Genomic DNA, 17,848 nt, shown 5'->3' with positions numbered 1-17,848 from the left:
AGCACCTTCTTTATTAAAAAATAATGTACAATGTAAACACCTTACAATTTAATATACTTAGGCAGTGATAGAGATGTTAAGAATGCTTGGCAGTTAAGAGAAACAAACAGGGCCGATTTCCACCCAGAACGCCTGGTTCGGGCCTCCAAAATCGCGAATTCCTACGTCGATTATGGGAAGTCTTGCTGTTTTGTCAGTTTTGTACGAAAGAACTGATTTGGCCCAGGTGTCTTTACGCATCTGAAACATTTACACCATGAAAGAACATCCTCTAGGAAAATCAGGTCATAGTCTTACCCTACAGTCATCAGTAATGGCTTCGTAGCGTAACCGGACGTTACCCCGAGGCGTCAACTCAGAGTCATTCCAGGTTATGAACTTCAATCCTTTCTTGTATGTGTGTCTTGTAACGTCATAATAAGCCGCAGTGTTCTTACAATTAAACGTGATGTTCTGTTCCGCGTGAAGCGACAGCAACTGGAGGAATCCAATTTGGTTGCTGTGAGATTTATACGAAATCTAAAATCAAGAAAAAGCTATCTATGAGCCCGAATAAGTACCTTCAATACCAACCTTCAGCCCGTTTTTGAGTTCACCCAGCCAAATTTCGCTCTCGCCACCACGGTGTTGGATTTCTGGGGACCTCTCCGGCTTTGGAACGATGCACGTCGCCTTATTTTCCATGTCACAGTGAACTAGTATCGCATCCTTCGAATCTCCTTCGTTAGGGTCCACCCAGTATTGTCCTAGAACAAGCAATCTTCTTCAATACCTACCTACTTCAATGGTAGTTTACCTACCGCTCTTCGACTCCGGATAAGCGCTCAGTATGTCCTTGCAGGTCTTACCCGGGTTGTTCTTATCCCCATTCGGTTTTTTAAACTTCTCAAACGATGCCTTCAGTTGTTCGTAAGCCTTAACCACAATTTCTCTGCGTTCTTGGTCCGTCATCTGTTTACCGAACACCCTAATCGGTTCGTCGCCCAAAGGATCAGGTCCTTTTTGGTTGTTTATTTGTCCTTGAGCAAGCAAAGCCGCCAAACTAGCCGCGTCGTAGCCCAATCCATCACCAGGAGGTCCCGGAGGACCTGGAGGACCAGGCTGTCCCGCTGGTCCAGGTTTACCGTCGTCGCCTTTGCCGCCTCGTTCTCCAATCAACCCAGGAACACCCTGCGGTCCAGGACTGCCATCCCTTCCCGGCGGACCTCTGGGTCCCGTCTCGCCATCCTTTCCAGGAAGTCCGGGATTTCCAGTCAATCCCTTCTCTCCAGGAAGTCCCGCACTCCCTGGTAGACCTTGCAGCCCAATCAAACCTCGGTGTCCCTTTGCCCCTTTAGGTCCCGCTTCTCCTCGTTCGCCTTTAATACCTTCGAGACCTTGCGGACCTTGTTTCCCTCTTTCGCCCGGTGGGCCATCGACACCAGTAGGACCCACTTCTCCGCGAGGTCCTCTTTCGCCGGTAGGACCTGGTGATCCAGTACCACCAGGTGGCCCCTAAACAATTTTATTAACACTGTGATTATAATATAATGGAATTCACACTTACCGGCAAACCCGGTGGTCCTGATGGACCGGTAGGACCCATCGGTCCTACAGGACCTTTATCGCCCATTCGTCCAGCCAAACCTGGTGGTCCCGGTTTTCCAGATGGTCCTTCCGGACCTTGTTCGCCCATCGGACCCGCCATTCCAGGTGGTCCACTCAATCCAGGTGGACCTTGCGGTCCTTCGTTACCAGGTTTCCCTGGAGCACCCGCTTCTCCAGGTGCTCCTCTTAAACCACTCAAGCCTGTGGGTCCCGGCGGGCCAGGAAGTCCGGGTAACCCTCGATCACCTGCAGGGCCCATTGGTCCTAGTGGTCCAACAGGTCCGGTGGGTCCTTCTGATCCCACTTCACCTTTTTGGCCTTCGGGTCCCGATGGTCCGGGTAAACCTTGCGGTCCTGGTAACCCAACGCGTCCTGTTTCCCCAGCAGCTCCTTTGAATCCAGGTAAACCTGGAAGACCAGGAGGACCGATGCTTCCGGGTTGGCCGGCCTGCCCCGGATCGCCGGGACGTCCAGGAGGTCCCATTAATCCAACATCGCCTCTGGGACCTGCTTCGCCTCGAGCTCCTTTGACTCCTGTCAAGCCGATGGGTCCTGGGGGACCCACTTCTCCGGGTCTTCCTATGGGACCCGGATTTCCTTGCATTCCTTTGGGGCCAAAGAGTCCTCTCTCGCCTTTGAGTCCAGGTAAGCCGATTAGACCTTGAGGACCAGGGAAACCTTGTAGACCGGGAGATCCAAGTGGTCCTCTTTCGCCGGGTCCTCCGGGAGCTCCTGGTTCACCTGGTGGTCCAGGTGGACCAGGTTCTCCTCTTTCGGCTGGTTCTCCGGGTGGACCTGTTGGTCCAGGGAAACCTTGTGGACCTCGTTCTCCTAAACAATAAAATTAAAGTTAGACGCTAAAACTATGTCGAAAAGTGAATTACCTTGCCGCCCTGGAGGGCCTTCGGGACCAATAGGGCCAATGCTTCCATGTTCTCCTTTTTCGCCTTGCGGACCAGGCTGACCACGTGTACCAGGAAGACCCATTAATCCTGGTGTCCCTGCGTGACCTTTCGCACCGTGCGGGCCAGTAGGTCCCTACAAATATCACTTTACGGTTGTAATGACCATGATATCAAAAGACTTACAGGAATTCCATCCGGACCCTGTGGTCCCGTTGCTCCTTTCATACCAGGAAGTCCAGGTTGTCCAACTGGTCCTCGCTCTCCAGGAATACCTCTTTCTCCTCTCGGTCCAATACTACCGGGTAAGCCGGGTGGTCCTTGCACACCAGTATCTCCATCTTTTCCAGCAGCTCCTTGAATACCTGGTGCCCCTGGTAGTCCCTAACAAACAAGAAATCACAGTTTACGTTTCAACTGTCCCTTGTGAAACATACTTGGAAGCCTGTAGGGCCCGTGACTCCTGGTGGACCTCTTTCACCGTCAACGCCTGGAGGTCCGGGTGGTCCGGGCGATCCGGATGGTCCATCTTTTCCTGCATCACCTCGTGGGCCAGGTGGACCCTGGGGACCTGGTTCTCCGTCTTTTCCAGCTTCACCCTATAACCAATTCAAGCTATAAAATAAACACAAATATGTAATAAACATTACTTGATTTCCTTTATCACCAGGCGGACCTAACGGTCCAGGCAAACCTTGTAATCCTTGATGTCCTGTTTCACCAGGTTTTCCATCCGCGCCTGGTTGTCCCCTTTCACCTGGACTACCTGGTCTTCCTTGAGGTCCAGATCTTCCTGTCAGACCTCGCATACCCTGTAAACCAATCGAGCCCGGTCTTCCAGGTTCACCCGGCGAGCCTTTGATACCCTGTGGACCTATGGCGCCTCTATTCCCTGCTTGTCCTTTAGGACCAGTAGCTCCATCCGGTCCGGGTAAACCTCTGACTCCTTGAGATCCTCTTTCACCTGGTGGTCCAGCTGATCCCATGGGACCTCTGGGTCCTCTTTTTCCTCTTTTACCTTCTGCACCGACAACTCCAGGTAATCCTCGCGGGCCAGGTGCTCCAGTTTCTCCTTTCATCCCGATTTCTCCTCTAAATCCTCGTTCACCGGGTATGCCCTAAATAAAAACGAAATTTAGTAGAGTGAAACATTGAAAAGGGGTTTGTTTACAGGACTGCCTTTGGCTCCTGGTTGGCCCGGACTCCCGTTTAATCCGGGTGGTCCTCGTCCACCAGGAAACCCAGGAGGGCCGGATATGCCTGTAGCTCCTGGATCTCCTTTTTCGCCAGGAAAGCCGTCTTTTCCGGGCGCTCCAGGTAATCCATTTTCTCCTGCTCGTCCTGGCTGACCCGCTTCTCCTCTAGGTCCTTGCAAACCTAAACTTCCTTTAGGGCCTTGACTTCCTTGGTCACCTTTAGCTCCCGGATTGCCGGGAAACCCAGGAGGTCCAGGTTTGCCAATTTCGCCCTGAAAGTGTACAATTTAACTCACGAAAAGTAAGAGAGGAAGAATTTTACGGGAAGGCCAGGTGGTCCAGCGATTCCATCTAAACCTCGTATTCCTGGTGGACCTGGCGGACCTTCTCTGCCTCTTTCTCCTCGAGAACCGGATGGTCCCATTGGGCCTACAGGTCCCATGGGACCTGGATTACCGGTGATTCCTTTCTCGCCAGGTAGTCCCTGGTCACCTTTTGCTCCGTCCAGACCGGGAAAACCCCGATGACCCTTCAGACCTGGAATACCAGGCATTCCGGGTAAGCCTCTGGGTCCTGGAGGTCCAATGGAGCCGGGTTGGCCAGTTTCACCATCGTCGCCGGGACTTCCCTATAAACACGAAGCGTACAAATATATGTAGTTGAGGACATAGAAGTAAAACTGACTTCTTTTCCTGATGGTCCAGGCAAACCTCTTGGTCCTGGAGGTCCGGGTGGTCCCACGGGTCCGCTCTCCCCTGTGTCCCCTCTAGGTCCTTGGAAACCCTGCGGGCCTAATAGTCCCACGGGTCCTGGAGGTCCCCTAGGTCCAATCGGACCGACTTGAGCTTGCAAATATTGAAACGGTTCGACTGGACCAGGACCTTTATCGTTACTCGATTGCGAAAGCGCCAGTTGCTGGTAGTAAGACGACAAATCAGGAGCGGGTCCAGGCGGACCTGGAGCGCCAGGAATTCCCGGAGTTCCCGGCGAACCAGGTGCCCCCATTTGGCCTGGATGGCCGGGTTCGCCCGGATACCCTGCACTTCCTGGTGGACCTACAAACAACTCGTAAAATCATTCATTATTTCCAATTTTTGTTGTTAATGGTACCAGGAACTGCCGCGGTGTCATAACCCTCCTGTGGCTGTCTGGTAGGTCTCGTTCCTCTCACACATTCTTCGTCTGTTTTGCAATCGGCCACTCGATTTACGCAAGTACAGTTGGTACAGGGTCCAGAACGCCATGTTTCTTGGTCACGGTACAACTTTCCTTCGTGGCGGCAACTGTAGGGACCCACGTGACTCGCCGGAGTAGGTCTGGTGGGCTGCAAAATGTGCAAGTCAACAGTTCCCGTGGGAATCGCCGAAGAAGTTGGACGTTCGTTGTCGGGTTGCACGAAGGTTTGGGTGCGCTCTTCGATGGGTCGCTCGTCCAGTGGTTGTGGGGTCGTGATGGGGTTCAACTGGACAGTAGACGGCGACGAAGTGACTGGATTTAAAATTTTAAAATAAATCGACGGTTTCAGAGAAAACAAACAAGTACACGGAACAGATAGTCGAAAACGATAAATTTGCATTTTCGTAGTCAACGAACTGTATATCGTCCCGAAATTGTCCTTTAGATGCATGGGAAGTTCTATGTAAAAATAAAAAATATGAAATTTGTTCATATAATATTCTCCAACATAAAGTAAAGAATCAAAATAACAAAAATTTTTGAAAATTGTTAGGAAAAAATTAGTACAAAAATAAAAATGCTTACAGTAATCATAATTTTCATCCTCGTCGTCGTATAGATCGTCGTCCTCCTCCAAAATTGGCTGCTGATTTTGTATCTGCGCTTGTTCTTCAGAGTTTTCGGTTTTCGAAGTGACTTCTCGTTCCCGTCTTCTGACTCGGGCTCCAGAAATCACAATTAGAGAAAAAAAAGTTATTAAAACAAATTTCAGATTCATGTTTAGAAACGGAAATATTAACACAATTCAAAGCACAGACACTTCATCACAGATTTATGAAAGAGTCCATAATTACAGATAGTCCCGTTTGAGAATCGGGACTACCATCGGCTGAATAGTATCTCCCATATTTATGCTGTCTGGGAGGGGTCGGGGGAACCAAATGGTGTTTAGGAATTAGTGTTTACTACACACAGAGCATGGCGATAATAAATGCAGACGTTGGTGTCAAAATAAAATAAAATAGAGACAGTTGGCGAAAAATAAAATACTTTTAAAAAATTGGAACTAGATTCTCATTTTGTTTTGTTATGTATGGATTTTGTAATATATAGTTAAGTAATTTTGTCGTTCATATTTGAGAATATCTAGAATCAATTGATGAAACCCAGCAAAGCTTTTACAATAAACTTTTCTATGATGATAAATTGCCGTGATTGTTTAAATTAGCATTAATCAGTGTGACTTAATTTATTGGTTTGTTGTACCTAATCGCCTCCATTTGGTGGTACTTAATTATTAATTGACTTAATTTCGCATATATATCTTTAACATAAATATCTAACAGGCCTCTTTTACACCAATTCGAAAATTTTCAAAATCCAAGTCTGAACAAACCGAAAATTACTCATCGCATTCTGTTCCTCTGATGAAAACAAAAAAGTCCTTATCGATAAAACACGTTGCCTTTTTCGCAATGAATGACCGTTTTTCTACTCTAATTTAAATTACAAACCAATTTACAACGAGGAAGTATGTAAGCAAGCAGATGCCGGAATGACGCAATGCTACATTAATGAGAATCCCGGACCAATTTATAAGATCTCTGCTAAAGTTGATGGGTCAAAGACATTTTAATATGACAAAGTTGACTTTTATCTAAATTTGTCTTGCAGCAAAAGTAATCAGGACGCCGGGAGAACATTTAAATATGACTCGGGCAGAGAACTCAAAAACGTTAAATTTTGAATTCAGCGCGCCAAAAAACGAACTCTGTCGGGACGAACTACGTTCATGGGTGTTTACTCATTGTCGATTTTCTTTAATTGTTTTAAGAAAAAAATGTTCGTCGATTCGGACGTAAATCTTATGATATGATTTTTACATTGCGTTGAAAATTAAGCCCTAATTATGTAACAATTCTTGAAGATGCATAGTTCGCATTACACTACGTCATCTGTGTCTAGTTCGTTCCCACCCGTGTGCTCTGTATGGCGCTATCATTGTTTAGTTCGGTCACGTACGCGCCAGATAACAGGGTGCCAATTTTATCGATTACGAAACGTGCCGTTGTTGCTCTTTTGCGTAGTTCTTGTGATAAGTCTAAAAATCTACCACCATGCAGGGAATGTCATTTCAGAGTCTTAAAAGACACAAGGCTGTGAGTACCAAATGTCAAAAAACACACCTACTAGATCGTTTATTTTCAGTTGATTCCTCTGTATGTCTGTGTGGGGTTAGGATGCGTGGGGGCTATCGGATACACGCTTAGACTCGCTTTACGTAATCCAGACGTCCAGTGGAACCGCTCAGGTGACATCTCCAATGAAGAGTTCAGAGCTAAGCAATACAAGGTAAAATTTTATCCACACTGAGTTGTACTGTTCAACTCTGTATATTTTTTGTTTCAGTTTTATTCCCCCAACATTGATTACAAAAAACTCGAGCCCCCAGCGCCCAAATATTAGAAAGTTTCTTAAATAGTCGCTTCTAGATGATAATGTACGATTAAATAAATAAATTATTGTTATTTTTTGGATTGTTTACTTACACAGATGGAATAAGGAATAACATTACGTCACATAAATAACACCTACTGCAACAATCTAATAGTTACTTAACCTACATGTACATAATCACTATGGAAACAAAATATACACATGAACAACTTGATTTCAAATTAATTATCTTTCTTCAATCTTGTGCTCGTCATGCGATAAATAATAGAATCTCTTCCAGGATCCATCGAACCAATGGCAATGCAAATCGCCAGTAAAGTAAACACCATGGCAACCCCAAACCACAGAATGATATTAAAAATAACTGGGTAATCCTTACTGTAGGCTTTGGCAATGTTATACTAAAACCCTGAATGTAATAGATGAAAATTAAAATTTGACGTTACCTTCGGGGCAGGTTCATCCCCATCAGCTAGAATATTTCTGGCTTTTCTGGTGTGGATGGCGTCGCTACAGACAACACTCACTAATACTTTGCCTTTGTAAAGTTTATTAAAGGCGGTATTCAGACGTAGAATAGCGTCAGTCAAAAGTTGCTTTGCCTCTTTAACCTGAGTCGAGTTTTCTCCATATAAGTCGGTCAAGGCGTGGAGAGTTTCAATTTTGAACCAGTACACGTCAGGGGTGTTGTCTGCACTAATATCAGACCGCTCGATCTACACACAACTAAATATAACAACAATTGAACCGTTTTACACACTAAATACCTCATCTATAATACTATTCAACAACGTAATGTCGTTCAAAAACGCCCGATCTTCATCCACGTTCAATTTCAACTGATTGTGGATTGGTTTCTTGGCTTTGTCGTGCTTAACCCCTTCAAAGATTCTGTATTTGTTGACCTAGAAACGACTAGTGTGACTTATGTTCACTGTATTACCAAACAATACCTGTTCTAAGCCACTTTCAAGGTCAATCCTGACCAACTGGCTGTTACCTTCCGGGTACCTCTCCAACACCCGTCTCTCCAAGGCTGCATACACATTTGACTCCACGTCGTTGGTCCGCAGGGGGAAGTGGTGCCCTTTGCTATTCCCGATATCAGGGACTCCATCAACGGCCACGGTTACAATAGCTTCAGCTAGATGGAATGGGTCCTCAATGAGGATACCGTTCCAGTTGGAGTATTGTTCCGTTGAGAAACCCAACGCCGTCGAGTAGAGCTCCTTCAGGATACTTTCTTTCACATGGTCGTGTCCCTTGAATGTTAGACTTCTGGGGTGGTGCAGGACTATGAATTCCCCGTTTCCAGAAACTGGAAATTTTGATGTTTTTCGGTGGTTGTGTACACGGGAGTTTCTTACCTGTGACTAGAAGAAATGAGGCACTAAAGAGTAGAAACAGCGAGTTTAAGAACATTTTGGGTGGAATGATTTTTCTTCTAATTAATTTTCGATCACATGAAAGCAGGTATCACCCGTATCATGTGATATTGACAAGTATGGCCTTGAGAGAGGGAAGGTGTATTGCTGGTTGTCTAACCGCGCGAATGCTTGATTTGAAATTTTATGTTCCACTGCACCACACCTCAGGAAAATTTCTTTAAATAGCACCTCCTATTTTTTTTAGCATAAAGTGATGGTCCCTTGAAAGAGAAATTTTTGATATGTGGTTTAACCTAATTTACTGTCCTAAGAAATGAAAAAAGCCAAATGTGTGTTTTAAAATAAATTAATAAAATAATCGTCAGAGACTGATGAGATCTTTAGTTCCAATGCACATAACAAAAAAATTCGTGTTCATTTACATAATTCCGACCATAATCCTCACTCTTATTTTTTAACTCTTGTGTCTACAAAAATTGTACTTATGTGTAGAGCATATTCTGTAAGTAGATAGAATAGAAAAGTAAATTTGCAAGAATATTTTATTGTAGATATCTTATTGCATTTCATAGTAATCTTGGGTTTTTCCAACCCAAAATCTTAGAAATTTAGGTAGGTACCTAGTTACCTCGCTGAAATGCAATAAAACAAATGCAGCTTTTTCGAAAAATTATAAAATTTGATTATGCGAATTTTATTTATTTTATGGGAACCCCTATAAGTTAAATTTGTTCCCAAAAATTCTGGATTTCTACACGGATTCACACACCACGAGTGCAGGAGTAGGGGAAAGGTGCCTAAAATGATCCCCCTAAGGGAGAAATTCTTTAAAAAATACAAATTATTATTATTCATGTAAAACTGTAGCATTATTTGTAAGAACATTGATTTATCTAGGTAACAGTATAAGCCAATTGGTGATTCGATAATTATAAAAAAAGTTATTAACGTTTTTCCAGGACCTTACAAAAGGATCGTTTTAGGCATCCCCATAGGTAAAATGATCCCTCGGCATGGGCATAATGATACCTTTGAATTTTGACCATAAGGGGACAGCATCAACAAGAAAAATCAAATCATGACATAACTGATAAATATTTTATTTCAAAAATTAAAAAAAAAATTAATTCTTAAAAAAAAATAAACAAAAAAAGTTTGAAAAGCACCGAAAATACGGGGTGTATAATTTCTGGAAGAGTTTGAGACAATACTTTAGTCATCAGTACGTGCTAAGATAAGACTAATTTTGCCAAATGGGATACCCTCCAAGAAAAGAGAGGGCGGGTGGGCGGGCCTACTACCTGCTAAGATAAAACTGAATTTGGCAAATGATATACCCTCTAAGAAAAGAGAGGGTGGGTGGGTGGGGCTAGTAACTGCTAGGATAAGACTGAAATTGGCAAATGATATACCCTCTAAGCAAAGAGAGGGTGGGTGGGTGGGGCTAGTAACTGCTAAGATAAAACTGAATTTGGCAAATGACATACACTCTAAGAAAAAAGAGGGTGGGTGGGTGGGGTTAGTAAGTGCTAAGATAAGACTGAATTTGGCAAATGATATAGCCTTTAAGAAAAGAGAGGGCGGGTGGGCGGGTCTACTAACTGCTAAGATAAAAATGAATTTGGCAAATGATATACCCTCTACGAAAAGAGAGGGTGGGTGGGTGGGGCTAATACTTGCTAATATAAAACTGATTTTGGCAAATGAGATACCCTTTAAGAAAAGTGACGGCGGGTGACTGGGATTAGTACCTCTTAAGACTGAGAATTTCCCAAAATTAGAACACGAAAATCCCTAAAATTCTTTTAAATGATTTAAATTTCCCCGTCTTAAGAGGTACTAGCTCCACCCACCCTCCCTCTCCTCTCTTAGGGGTATTTCATTTGCGAAAATCAGTTTTATTTTAGCAGGTAGTAGGTGGGTGGGGCTAGTAACTGCTAAGATAAAACTGGTATTGGCAAATGGTATTCCCTCGAAGAAACTAAAGGCTGGGTGGGCGGGGTTAGAGTATATGTCATCTGCAAAAATCAGTCTTATCTTAGCAGGTAGTAGCCCCGCCCACCCACCCTCTCTTTTCTTGGAGGATATGTCATTTGCGAAAATCAGTCTTATCTTATTAGGTACTAGCCCTCTAACAAGATAAAGGGCGGATGGGCCGAGCTAGTGCTTGGCAAGATAAGGCTGATATTGCCAAATAACATACATTCTAAGAAAATAACGGGCGGGTGGGTGGGGTTAGTACTTGCTAAGATAAAACTGATATTGGCAAATGGTAATCCCTCAAAGAAAATAAAGAGTAGGTGGGGAGGGTTAGAGGATATGGTATCTGCAAAAATCAGTCTTATCTTAGCAGGTACTAGCCCCCACCCTCTCTTTTCTTAGAGGATATATGATTTGCAAAAATCAGTCTTATCTTAGCAGGTACTAGCCCCGCCCAATGATCCGGGATCATTTTGCCTCAAGAAAAAGGGATCATTTCGCCTTAGGTAGCATATCCGTATTCAAAAATTGTAAACTAACCTTCAGTTTTTATATGCGGTAAAAAGATCATAACTAACCTACGACTGAAATGTATCTAATTCTGTCAAAACAACTACCACTGCTATAAGACCTTTCAAATGGAAGTAATGGACTTTTAAAATATATCTTACCTTAGATCAGAGGTGCTTATTTTACATATTTTGGCACAAAACTGTGCAGAATACACAGAACGCCATCAAACTTTCAAAAGGTACTAATTACAGAGCGCTTAATCAAATGACAGTTATGTTTGGTAGATGGAGCCACAAATTTTCTTACAATTGATGGGGATCATTTGACCTGAGGGGATCATTTTAGGCACTTTTCCCCTACTTATGTGTTGGGCATATTCTGTAAGTAGTTTTTTGTAAAATTTTTTCTATTTTTTTGTATCAATGTTGTATAAACATGTTGATAATTTCTGAAAGTACTTTTTTATTCTGTTTTAAAAAATGTCAAAAAAACCAGGGTGTTCCATTAAAAAAATAAAAAGTAGCGATAAAAAAAACAATATTGTAATCAATTCGCCATATATTCAAAGCAAATTTCAGAAAAAAGCTTTTCAAATAACGAAGTTTATGTTCACGCAATTTGCTGATGTTGACATTACTAATGAAACACGTTGTGGTTTCAAAAGCATTTTTATCTACAAAATGTAAGATGTGTGGTTTGGTAGAAAAATTTAGCACAACGTCAACCGCTTCGATTTGGCACCCATAGAAACCATCGCCATAATATATTTTTTATACGCAACAGAATCGTACTACTATTCCTGTTCGTACCTTTCCAAAGTACTACTAACACTAACCAAACAAAGCCGTCTTACTTTTGATACCTACTTGTAGCGTTAACGGGAAAACTAACCACATCCTACAGACAAAAAACGGCGACTCGAACAAACCAAAGGATCAAGGTTTGAAATTTCACTAAATACATTTTCTTGTAGATTTCAGGCCGCAGAAGTCACTGTCGGCCCCATTTCTTCGATAACTGCAACCGTGTTTCCAGAATTGCTCATTGAAATACCACGATTTTTAAAAATTTCAAAAAATCTGAATTTCATACCGAATATTTCGAGAATATTGCTCCGTGACTCTAGACACCCCATATTTCTGGAATTAGCACGTCAAAATCTATATTCCTGAATTTTTTGAAAATTTTTAGACTGCTTTTTCAAAAATGAAATTTTTTACTATTCACAAATATAAAATTTCTATTCATTTTCGATGATTTTCGAAATTTCACTAAATACATTTTCTTGTAGATTTCGGATCGCAGAAGTCACTGCCATCCTCATTTCTTTGATAACTGCAGCCGTGTTTCCAGAATTGCTCATTGAAATACCACAATTTTTAAAAATTTCAAAAAATTCGAATTTCATACCGAATATTTCGAAAATAATGCATCGTGACTCTAGACACACCATTTTTCTGAAATCAGCACGTCAAGATCTATAATGCTGAATTTGTTTTTACTTTTTAGACGATTTTTTCAAAAATGAAATTTTCGACTATTATTTCTACTCATTTTTGACGATTTTAGAAATTTCGCTAAATACATCTTCTTGTAGATTTGGGGCCGCAGAAATCAATGCCGGCCTCATTTCTTCGATAACTGCAACCGTTTTTCCAGAATTATCCATTGAAATATCGCATTTTTTAAATTTTTGAAAAATTTGACTTTAAAACCGAATATTTCGAAAATATTGCTTCGTGACCCTAAACACGCTATATTTTTGGAATCAGCACGTCAAAACATTCCTGATTTTTTTCCGAATTTTTATACGATTTTTTCAAAAATGGAATTTTCGACTATATAAATTTCGATGAATTTTCGACGATTTTCGAAATTTCACTAAATACATTTTTTTTTTGGTCGATTTCGGGACGAAGAAGTCACTTGCGGCCTCATTTTTTCGATAACTCCAATCGTTTTTTCAGAATTTCCCTCTGAAATATCGGAATTTTTCAAATTTTTTAAAAATTTGATTTTAAAACCGAATATTCCGAAAATATTGTTCCGTGACTATAAACGCACTATATTTTTGGAATCGCTACTTCGAGATCTATATCCTAGAATTTTTTGTGGATCTTTATTTTAGATAATTTTTTCAAAAGTCAAATTTTTCAATACTCCCTTTCTTCAAATTTCGACCCATTTTCTAAACTTAATTAAATACATATTTTCTTGTAGATTTCGAGCTCTATAAGTCACTTCCCGCCTCGTTTCTTTGATTAGCCCAACCGTTTTTCCAGAATATGAAATATCGTAATTTTTAAAAATTTCTAAAAATTCGATTTTCACTCCGAAATTTTCGAAAATATTGCTCCGTGGCCCTAACACGCTATATTTTTGGATTTAACAAGTCAAAATATATAACCCTAAATTTTTTGAGAATTTTTCAAAAATCAAATTTTCCACTATGTATACCTCCCCAGTTATAAAAATTTCGACTCTTCGACGATTTTCGCAATTTAACTAAACACATTTTCTTGTAAATTTCGAGCCACCAAAGTCACTTCCGGCCTCATTTCTTGGATAACTCCAATCGTTTTTCCAGAATTGCCCACTGAACTATCGCAATTTCTCAAATTTTTGAAAAATTTGACTTTAAAGTATTTCGACAATATTGTTCCGTGTCTATAAACGCACTATATTTTTGAAATCACCACGTCGAGGTCTATATCCCAGAATTTTTAGTGGATTTTTAGGCAACTTTTTCAAAAGCAGAATTTTTCGTTTTCGAATTTCCACACATTTTTGAAACTTAACTAAATACTTTGTCTTGTAGATTTCGAGCTCTAGAAGTCATTTCCGGGCCCGTTTCTTCGATAATTCCAACCGTTTTTCCAGAATTTCTCAATGAATTATCGCAATTTTTGACATTTTTGAAAAATTTGACTTCAAAGCTAAATTTTTCAAAATATTGCTCCGTGACCATGAACATGCCAAGTGAAAATTTTTATTTTTTAATAATTAACTAAATACTTAGCTTGTCTTTGATTTATTTTTTTTCCCAATGAGACTAAAGCTAAAAAAATATACATTTAAAAACGTGGAACATCATGCGTATTTCAAAATAATTGGGACACCTGTATATACAAAAATAAAAATGTTTAAACAATTTTCAGTGTTGCCAAAAGTATTTATTGCGTATATAAACTCAAGATTTCTACAATTCCATTAGGGTCAAAAAACACAACATAAATCACTATCCTTTTTCTTACACATGTTTGCCAAAAAAAACATATTTTTTCCACTAAGTGACAGAAATAAAATTGGTAACACTGCAGAATGTATAACGACGACTTTGTAAAGCAATATTTTTTTGCATATTTTCTAGACTTTTAAAAAATAATGTTATAATAATATTGATACCGAAAATGATATTTACAATATTCTACTTCCACTACCACTAACCACCACTTTCCCCGTAGGTTGAGCCAATCCTGGCTCATAGGAAAATTCATGAGTACCCACACCTCCACCTCCACCACAACTCTAAAAGAAAGCAGCTACCTCTACGGAACCCTAATCATTTTAGCCAATTTTTTTAGCGTCCTCGTATCCCACTTCTACCAACTCAAAATCCAGCACCTGGGTATGAAAATCAGAATCGGCTGTTGCTCCCTAATCTACCGAACCTCGTTAAAAATCAACAAAAACGCCGCAGCTGCATCAAACGTAGGTACCATCATCAACCTCCTATCAAACGACGTCAACCGCTTAGACTTGGCAGCCATGCACCTCCTCCAGCTTTTAGTAGCACCCATTGAAACCATCGTCATAATATATTTTTTATACGCAACAGTAGGAGCAACGGCTGTCGCCGGAATCGTACTACTATTCCTGTTCGTACCTTTCCAAAGTACTACTAACACTAACCAAACAAAGCCGTCTTACTTTTGATACCTACTTCTAGCGTTAACCGGCAAACTAACTACGTCCTACAGGCAAAAAACGGCGACTCGAACAGACCAAGGATCAAACTCATGGAGGAAATCCTCACGGGAATCCAGGTCATCAAGATGTTCACTTGGGAAAAATTTTTCGCAAGAACCGTCGAACAAGCTAGAAAGTATACAAAAGTAGGATTGGCCGAGCACTAAAAGCAAGGTTTCAGAGACGAAATTCGTCAAATACGGAAAGCTTCGTTTATTCGGGCGTTGAATGTGGCTTCGATGCTCTTCATGAATCGGTCTGGGATCTTCCTGTGCATTCTATCCTACGCACTAACTCAAAGAGAAGTCAACGCCACGTACGTTTTCGTTGTTTCTTCGTACTACGCCATCTTGCGTCAAACCGTCACTGTATATTTTCCCTTCGGTGTTCAAAATTTCTGCGAAACCAAGGTTTCGGTCAGACGAATTAGAGAATTTTTGACGACGGTCGACCAACGACAAAACCAAATCACTGGTGAAGAACCCGAAGAGAAGAAACATCTTATAGAAAATGTGGATGACGCTGGCGCTGTTGGTGTGTATTTGAAGAACGTATCCGTGAAGTGGCAGCCTTTAGTCCACGTTTTGAAAAGTGTGACTTTGAAGTCGCTGCTAATGACTTAGTTGTGATAACTGGAGTCGTCGGGAGTGGGAAATCAACTCTCCTTTACGCTATTTTAAACGAAGTACCGCACAGTGCGGGAAGTGTTAGTGTAACAGGTACCATTTCGTAGTCATCCCAAGAACCATGGTTGTTTTCGGGGACCATCCGACAAAACATTATATTTGGCTCGAAATTCGACGAACACAAATATAGAACAATTATCAAAATCTGTCAATTGGAAAAAGACTTTTCGACTTTAGTGGATGGTGACGGTACTTTAGTAGAAGAGCGCGTAAGTTTGTTAAGTGGGGGTCAAAAAAGTTGCATGAGTTTGGCACGCGCTCTTTACAAAGGTGCAGATATTTACCTATTAGATGACCCTCTAGCGGCTGTAGATGCAAAAGTGGGAGCGAAAATTTTCAATGACTGTATTTTACAGTACTTGAGAGACAAATGTAGGATTGTGGTTACGCATTCTTCGAACTATCTTGTCGGGGCTGCGACCAAAATCTACGCGGTGGATAACGGGATGTTGGTCAATGATTTTAGTTACCGGAAGACCGACATCGTCAGGAACGAAGATGTCACCTCTAAGAACACCGAACAACTAAGAACCGAACCGAAGAAAGAAAATATAGAACAACGAACCGGGAAAGTGTCTATTAAAGTATATAAAAAGTATGCAGAAGCTGGAGGACACAAAATCAAAATTATATTGTTGTTTATACTATTTGCTGTCACCCAAACTGCAGCAAGCGGTGCCGATTACTTCGTGGCGTTTTGGTTAGATGTTTTGACTTCTTAAACGTCTTTTGTAGACAATTCTGACTTTCAGGTCCAACTTGAATGGACGACAGAATGCAGAAAGTGTCCTCACACTAAGTATATCTGTATACGTCACAATAATTATCGCCCTTGTAACTGTATCAATCGGTCGATCGACTTTATTTTTTCAACACTGCATGAGGACGTCCATCAATTTGCACAAACAGATGTTTGCAAGGATCAGCAAAGCGCCGATGTTGTTTTTTAAGACAAATCCGACTGGAAGAATTTTGAATCGTTTTTCCAAAGATATAGGGTTGATGGATGAGACTCTACCGTTGCTATTGATGGACACGTTTCAAGTAATACTAGATAATTCATCTACTTCTATTGTCTAGTTGTTTTTAGGTTGCGTTCATTGTACTAGGGAGCGTCGTATTGGTATCAGTTGTAAATCCGTGGATGTTAGTACCTACGGCTGCCGCTTTTCTAGTATTCTACGTGTTCAAGAGCATCTTCTTGGCCATAACTCGTACCATAAAAAGATTAGAAGCCGAAGGTAATTGTAATATCGAAGTTATAATCTTCTGTAACAACAGTTTTAGCTAGAAGCCCGATCTACAACCACATGCATGCTTCGATGCAGGGCTTAGTTACCATTCGCACCTTCAACGTTCAAACTACGTTACAAAAAGAGTTCGATTATCACCAGAACCTCCACAGTTCGGCGTTCTACCTCTTCATGACCTGCAACAGAGCTTTCGGTTTTTGGTTAGACATGAGTTGCGTGTTCTACACAATTGTAGTAATAACAGCCACAATGTTAACCGGTAAAAAACACCCAGTACACACCCACTTCATTACGAATCGTATTTTTGTAGACACAGCCGCCGCTGATGCTGGTTTAAGCATAACCCAATCCATAAACCTAATCGGAGTACTACAATGGGGAATCAGACAATGGAGCGAATTAGAAAACCAAATGATTACAGTGGAACGTGTCCTTGACTACACTAAAGTCGCATAAGAACCAGACTCACGAACCAGAGACAATTTTCAAAACTGGCCAAACAACGGCGAAATCAAATTCCAATCTGTGTCACTAACTTATTTCGACAAACAGTGTCCATCTCTCGACAACGTCAATTTTCTTATAAAATCAAAAGAAAAAATAGGGATAGTAGGGCGAACGGGTGCTGGTAAATCATCCCTAGTGTCTTCCTTATTCCGTCTATACGACACTCTAAGAGCACGAATATCGATCATCCCTCAAGACCCAATTCTTTTCACTGGTTCACTGCGAACCAATATA

General features: G+C 41.4%; 4 protein-coding genes across 5 annotated transcripts; 2 read left to right on the top strand and 2 right to left on the bottom strand.

Annotated features, from left to right (window-relative positions):
• LOC135130246 (collagen alpha-1(I) chain-like) lies at positions 1-6,776 on the bottom strand. The gene is made up of 14 exons (XM_064057600.1): positions 5,447-6,776; positions 4,796-5,173; positions 4,370-4,740; positions 4,008-4,313; positions 3,661-3,957; positions 3,140-3,607; positions 2,927-3,088; positions 2,676-2,873; positions 2,472-2,625; positions 1,547-2,418; positions 801-1,494; positions 574-746; positions 298-519; positions 1-240 (listed from the first exon to the last, which is right to left on the bottom strand). Exons 1-14 carry the CDS (start codon positions 5,637-5,639, stop codon positions 94-96), a joined length of 4,635 nt encoding a protein of 1,544 aa, XP_063913670.1. The 5' UTR covers positions 5,640-6,776; the 3' UTR covers positions 1-93.
• Positions 6,777-6,888: 112 nt separating this feature from the next.
• Positions 6,889-7,393, top strand: LOC135130249 (cytochrome c oxidase subunit NDUFA4). The gene is made up of 3 exons (XM_064057603.1): positions 6,889-7,020; positions 7,070-7,213; positions 7,271-7,393. Exons 1-3 carry the CDS (start codon positions 6,979-6,981, stop codon positions 7,325-7,327), a joined length of 243 nt encoding a protein of 80 aa, XP_063913673.1. The 5' UTR covers positions 6,889-6,978; the 3' UTR covers positions 7,328-7,393.
• A 53-nt stretch (positions 7,394-7,446) lies between these two features.
• Positions 7,447-8,832, bottom strand: LOC135130248 (ATPase H(+)-transporting accessory protein 2). Its single transcript, XM_064057602.1, has 5 exons — positions 8,686-8,832; positions 8,272-8,636; positions 8,086-8,223; positions 7,765-8,034; positions 7,447-7,719 (listed from the first exon to the last, which is right to left on the bottom strand). The coding sequence occupies exons 1-5, from the start codon at positions 8,738-8,740 to the stop codon at positions 7,540-7,542; spliced, it is 1,008 nt and encodes a 335-aa protein (XP_063913672.1). The 5' UTR covers positions 8,741-8,832; the 3' UTR covers positions 7,447-7,539.
• Positions 8,833-14,478: 5,646 nt separating this feature from the next.
• Positions 14,479-17,774, top strand: LOC135130381 (probable multidrug resistance-associated protein lethal(2)03659). Of its 2 annotated transcripts, XM_064057752.1 has the most exons (7): positions 14,479-15,094; positions 15,149-15,304; positions 15,350-16,554; positions 16,607-16,898; positions 16,945-17,095; positions 17,142-17,366; positions 17,418-17,774. In XM_064057752.1, exons 3-7 carry the CDS (start codon positions 16,097-16,099, stop codon positions 17,561-17,563), a joined length of 1,272 nt encoding a protein of 423 aa, XP_063913822.1. In that variant the 5' UTR covers positions 14,479-15,094; positions 15,149-15,304; positions 15,350-16,096; the 3' UTR covers positions 17,564-17,774. The 2 variants fall into 2 exon arrangements, with proteins under 2 accessions (XP_063913822.1, XP_063913823.1); XM_064057753.1 differs by lacking the exons at positions 14,479-15,094; positions 15,149-15,304 and having other exon boundaries at positions 15,311-16,554.
• The last annotated feature ends 74 nt before the right edge of the window (positions 17,775-17,848 follow it).

The sequence above is a fragment of the Zophobas morio genome, unplaced genomic scaffold (assembly GCF_036711695.1).
Source record: "Zophobas morio isolate AGI-343-1 ecotype UQ-CSIRO unplaced genomic scaffold, CSIRO_AGI_Zmor_V1 ptg000017l, whole genome shotgun sequence".
Taxonomy (NCBI): Eukaryota; Metazoa; Arthropoda; class Insecta; order Coleoptera; family Tenebrionidae; genus Zophobas; species Zophobas morio.
The sequence above is the reverse complement of the archived record's forward strand: the minus strand, read 5'-3'. Positions and strand labels throughout refer to the sequence as shown.

Coding starts and splice junctions, on each gene's coding strand:
- LOC135130246 (XM_064057600.1), bottom strand. CDS start 5,639: ATGAATCTGAAATTTGTTTTAATAACTTTTTTTTCTCTAATTGTGATT. Junction 2,874..2,926: donor CGGGCCCTACAGGCTTCCAA/GTATGTTTCACA, acceptor CTTGTTTGTTAG/GGACTACCAGGGGCACCAGG. Junction 520..573: donor AACTCAAAAACGGGCTGAAG/GTTGGTATTGAA, acceptor TCTTGATTTTAG/ATTTCGTATAAATCTCACAG.
- LOC135130249 (XM_064057603.1), top strand. CDS start 6,979: ATGCAGGGAATGTCATTTCAGAGTCTTAAAAGACACAAGGCT. Junction 7,021..7,069: donor GTCTTAAAAGACACAAGGCT/GTGAGTACCAAA, acceptor GTTTATTTTCAG/TTGATTCCTCTGTATGTCTG. Junction 7,214..7,270: donor TCAGAGCTAAGCAATACAAG/GTAAAATTTTAT, acceptor TTTTTGTTTCAG/TTTTATTCCCCCAACATTGA.
- LOC135130248 (XM_064057602.1), bottom strand. CDS start 8,740: ATGTTCTTAAACTCGCTGTTTCTACTCTTTAGTGCCTCATTTCTTCTA. Junction 8,637..8,685: donor CTCATTTCTTCTAGTCACAG/GTAAGAAACTCC, acceptor CAAAATTTCCAG/TTTCTGGAAACGGGGAATTC. Junction 8,224..8,271: donor TTGAAAGTGGCTTAGAACAG/GTATTGTTTGGT, acceptor AGTCGTTTCTAG/GTCAACAAATACAGAATCTT.
- LOC135130381 (XM_064057752.1), top strand. CDS start 16,097: ATGAGTTTGGCACGCGCTCTTTACAAAGGTGCAGATATTTACCTATTA. Junction 16,555..16,606: donor GATTACTTCGTGGCGTTTTG/GTTAGATGTTTT, acceptor TCTGACTTTCAG/GTCCAACTTGAATGGACGAC. Junction 16,899..16,944: donor TATTGATGGACACGTTTCAA/GTAATACTAGAT, acceptor AGTTGTTTTTAG/GTTGCGTTCATTGTACTAGG.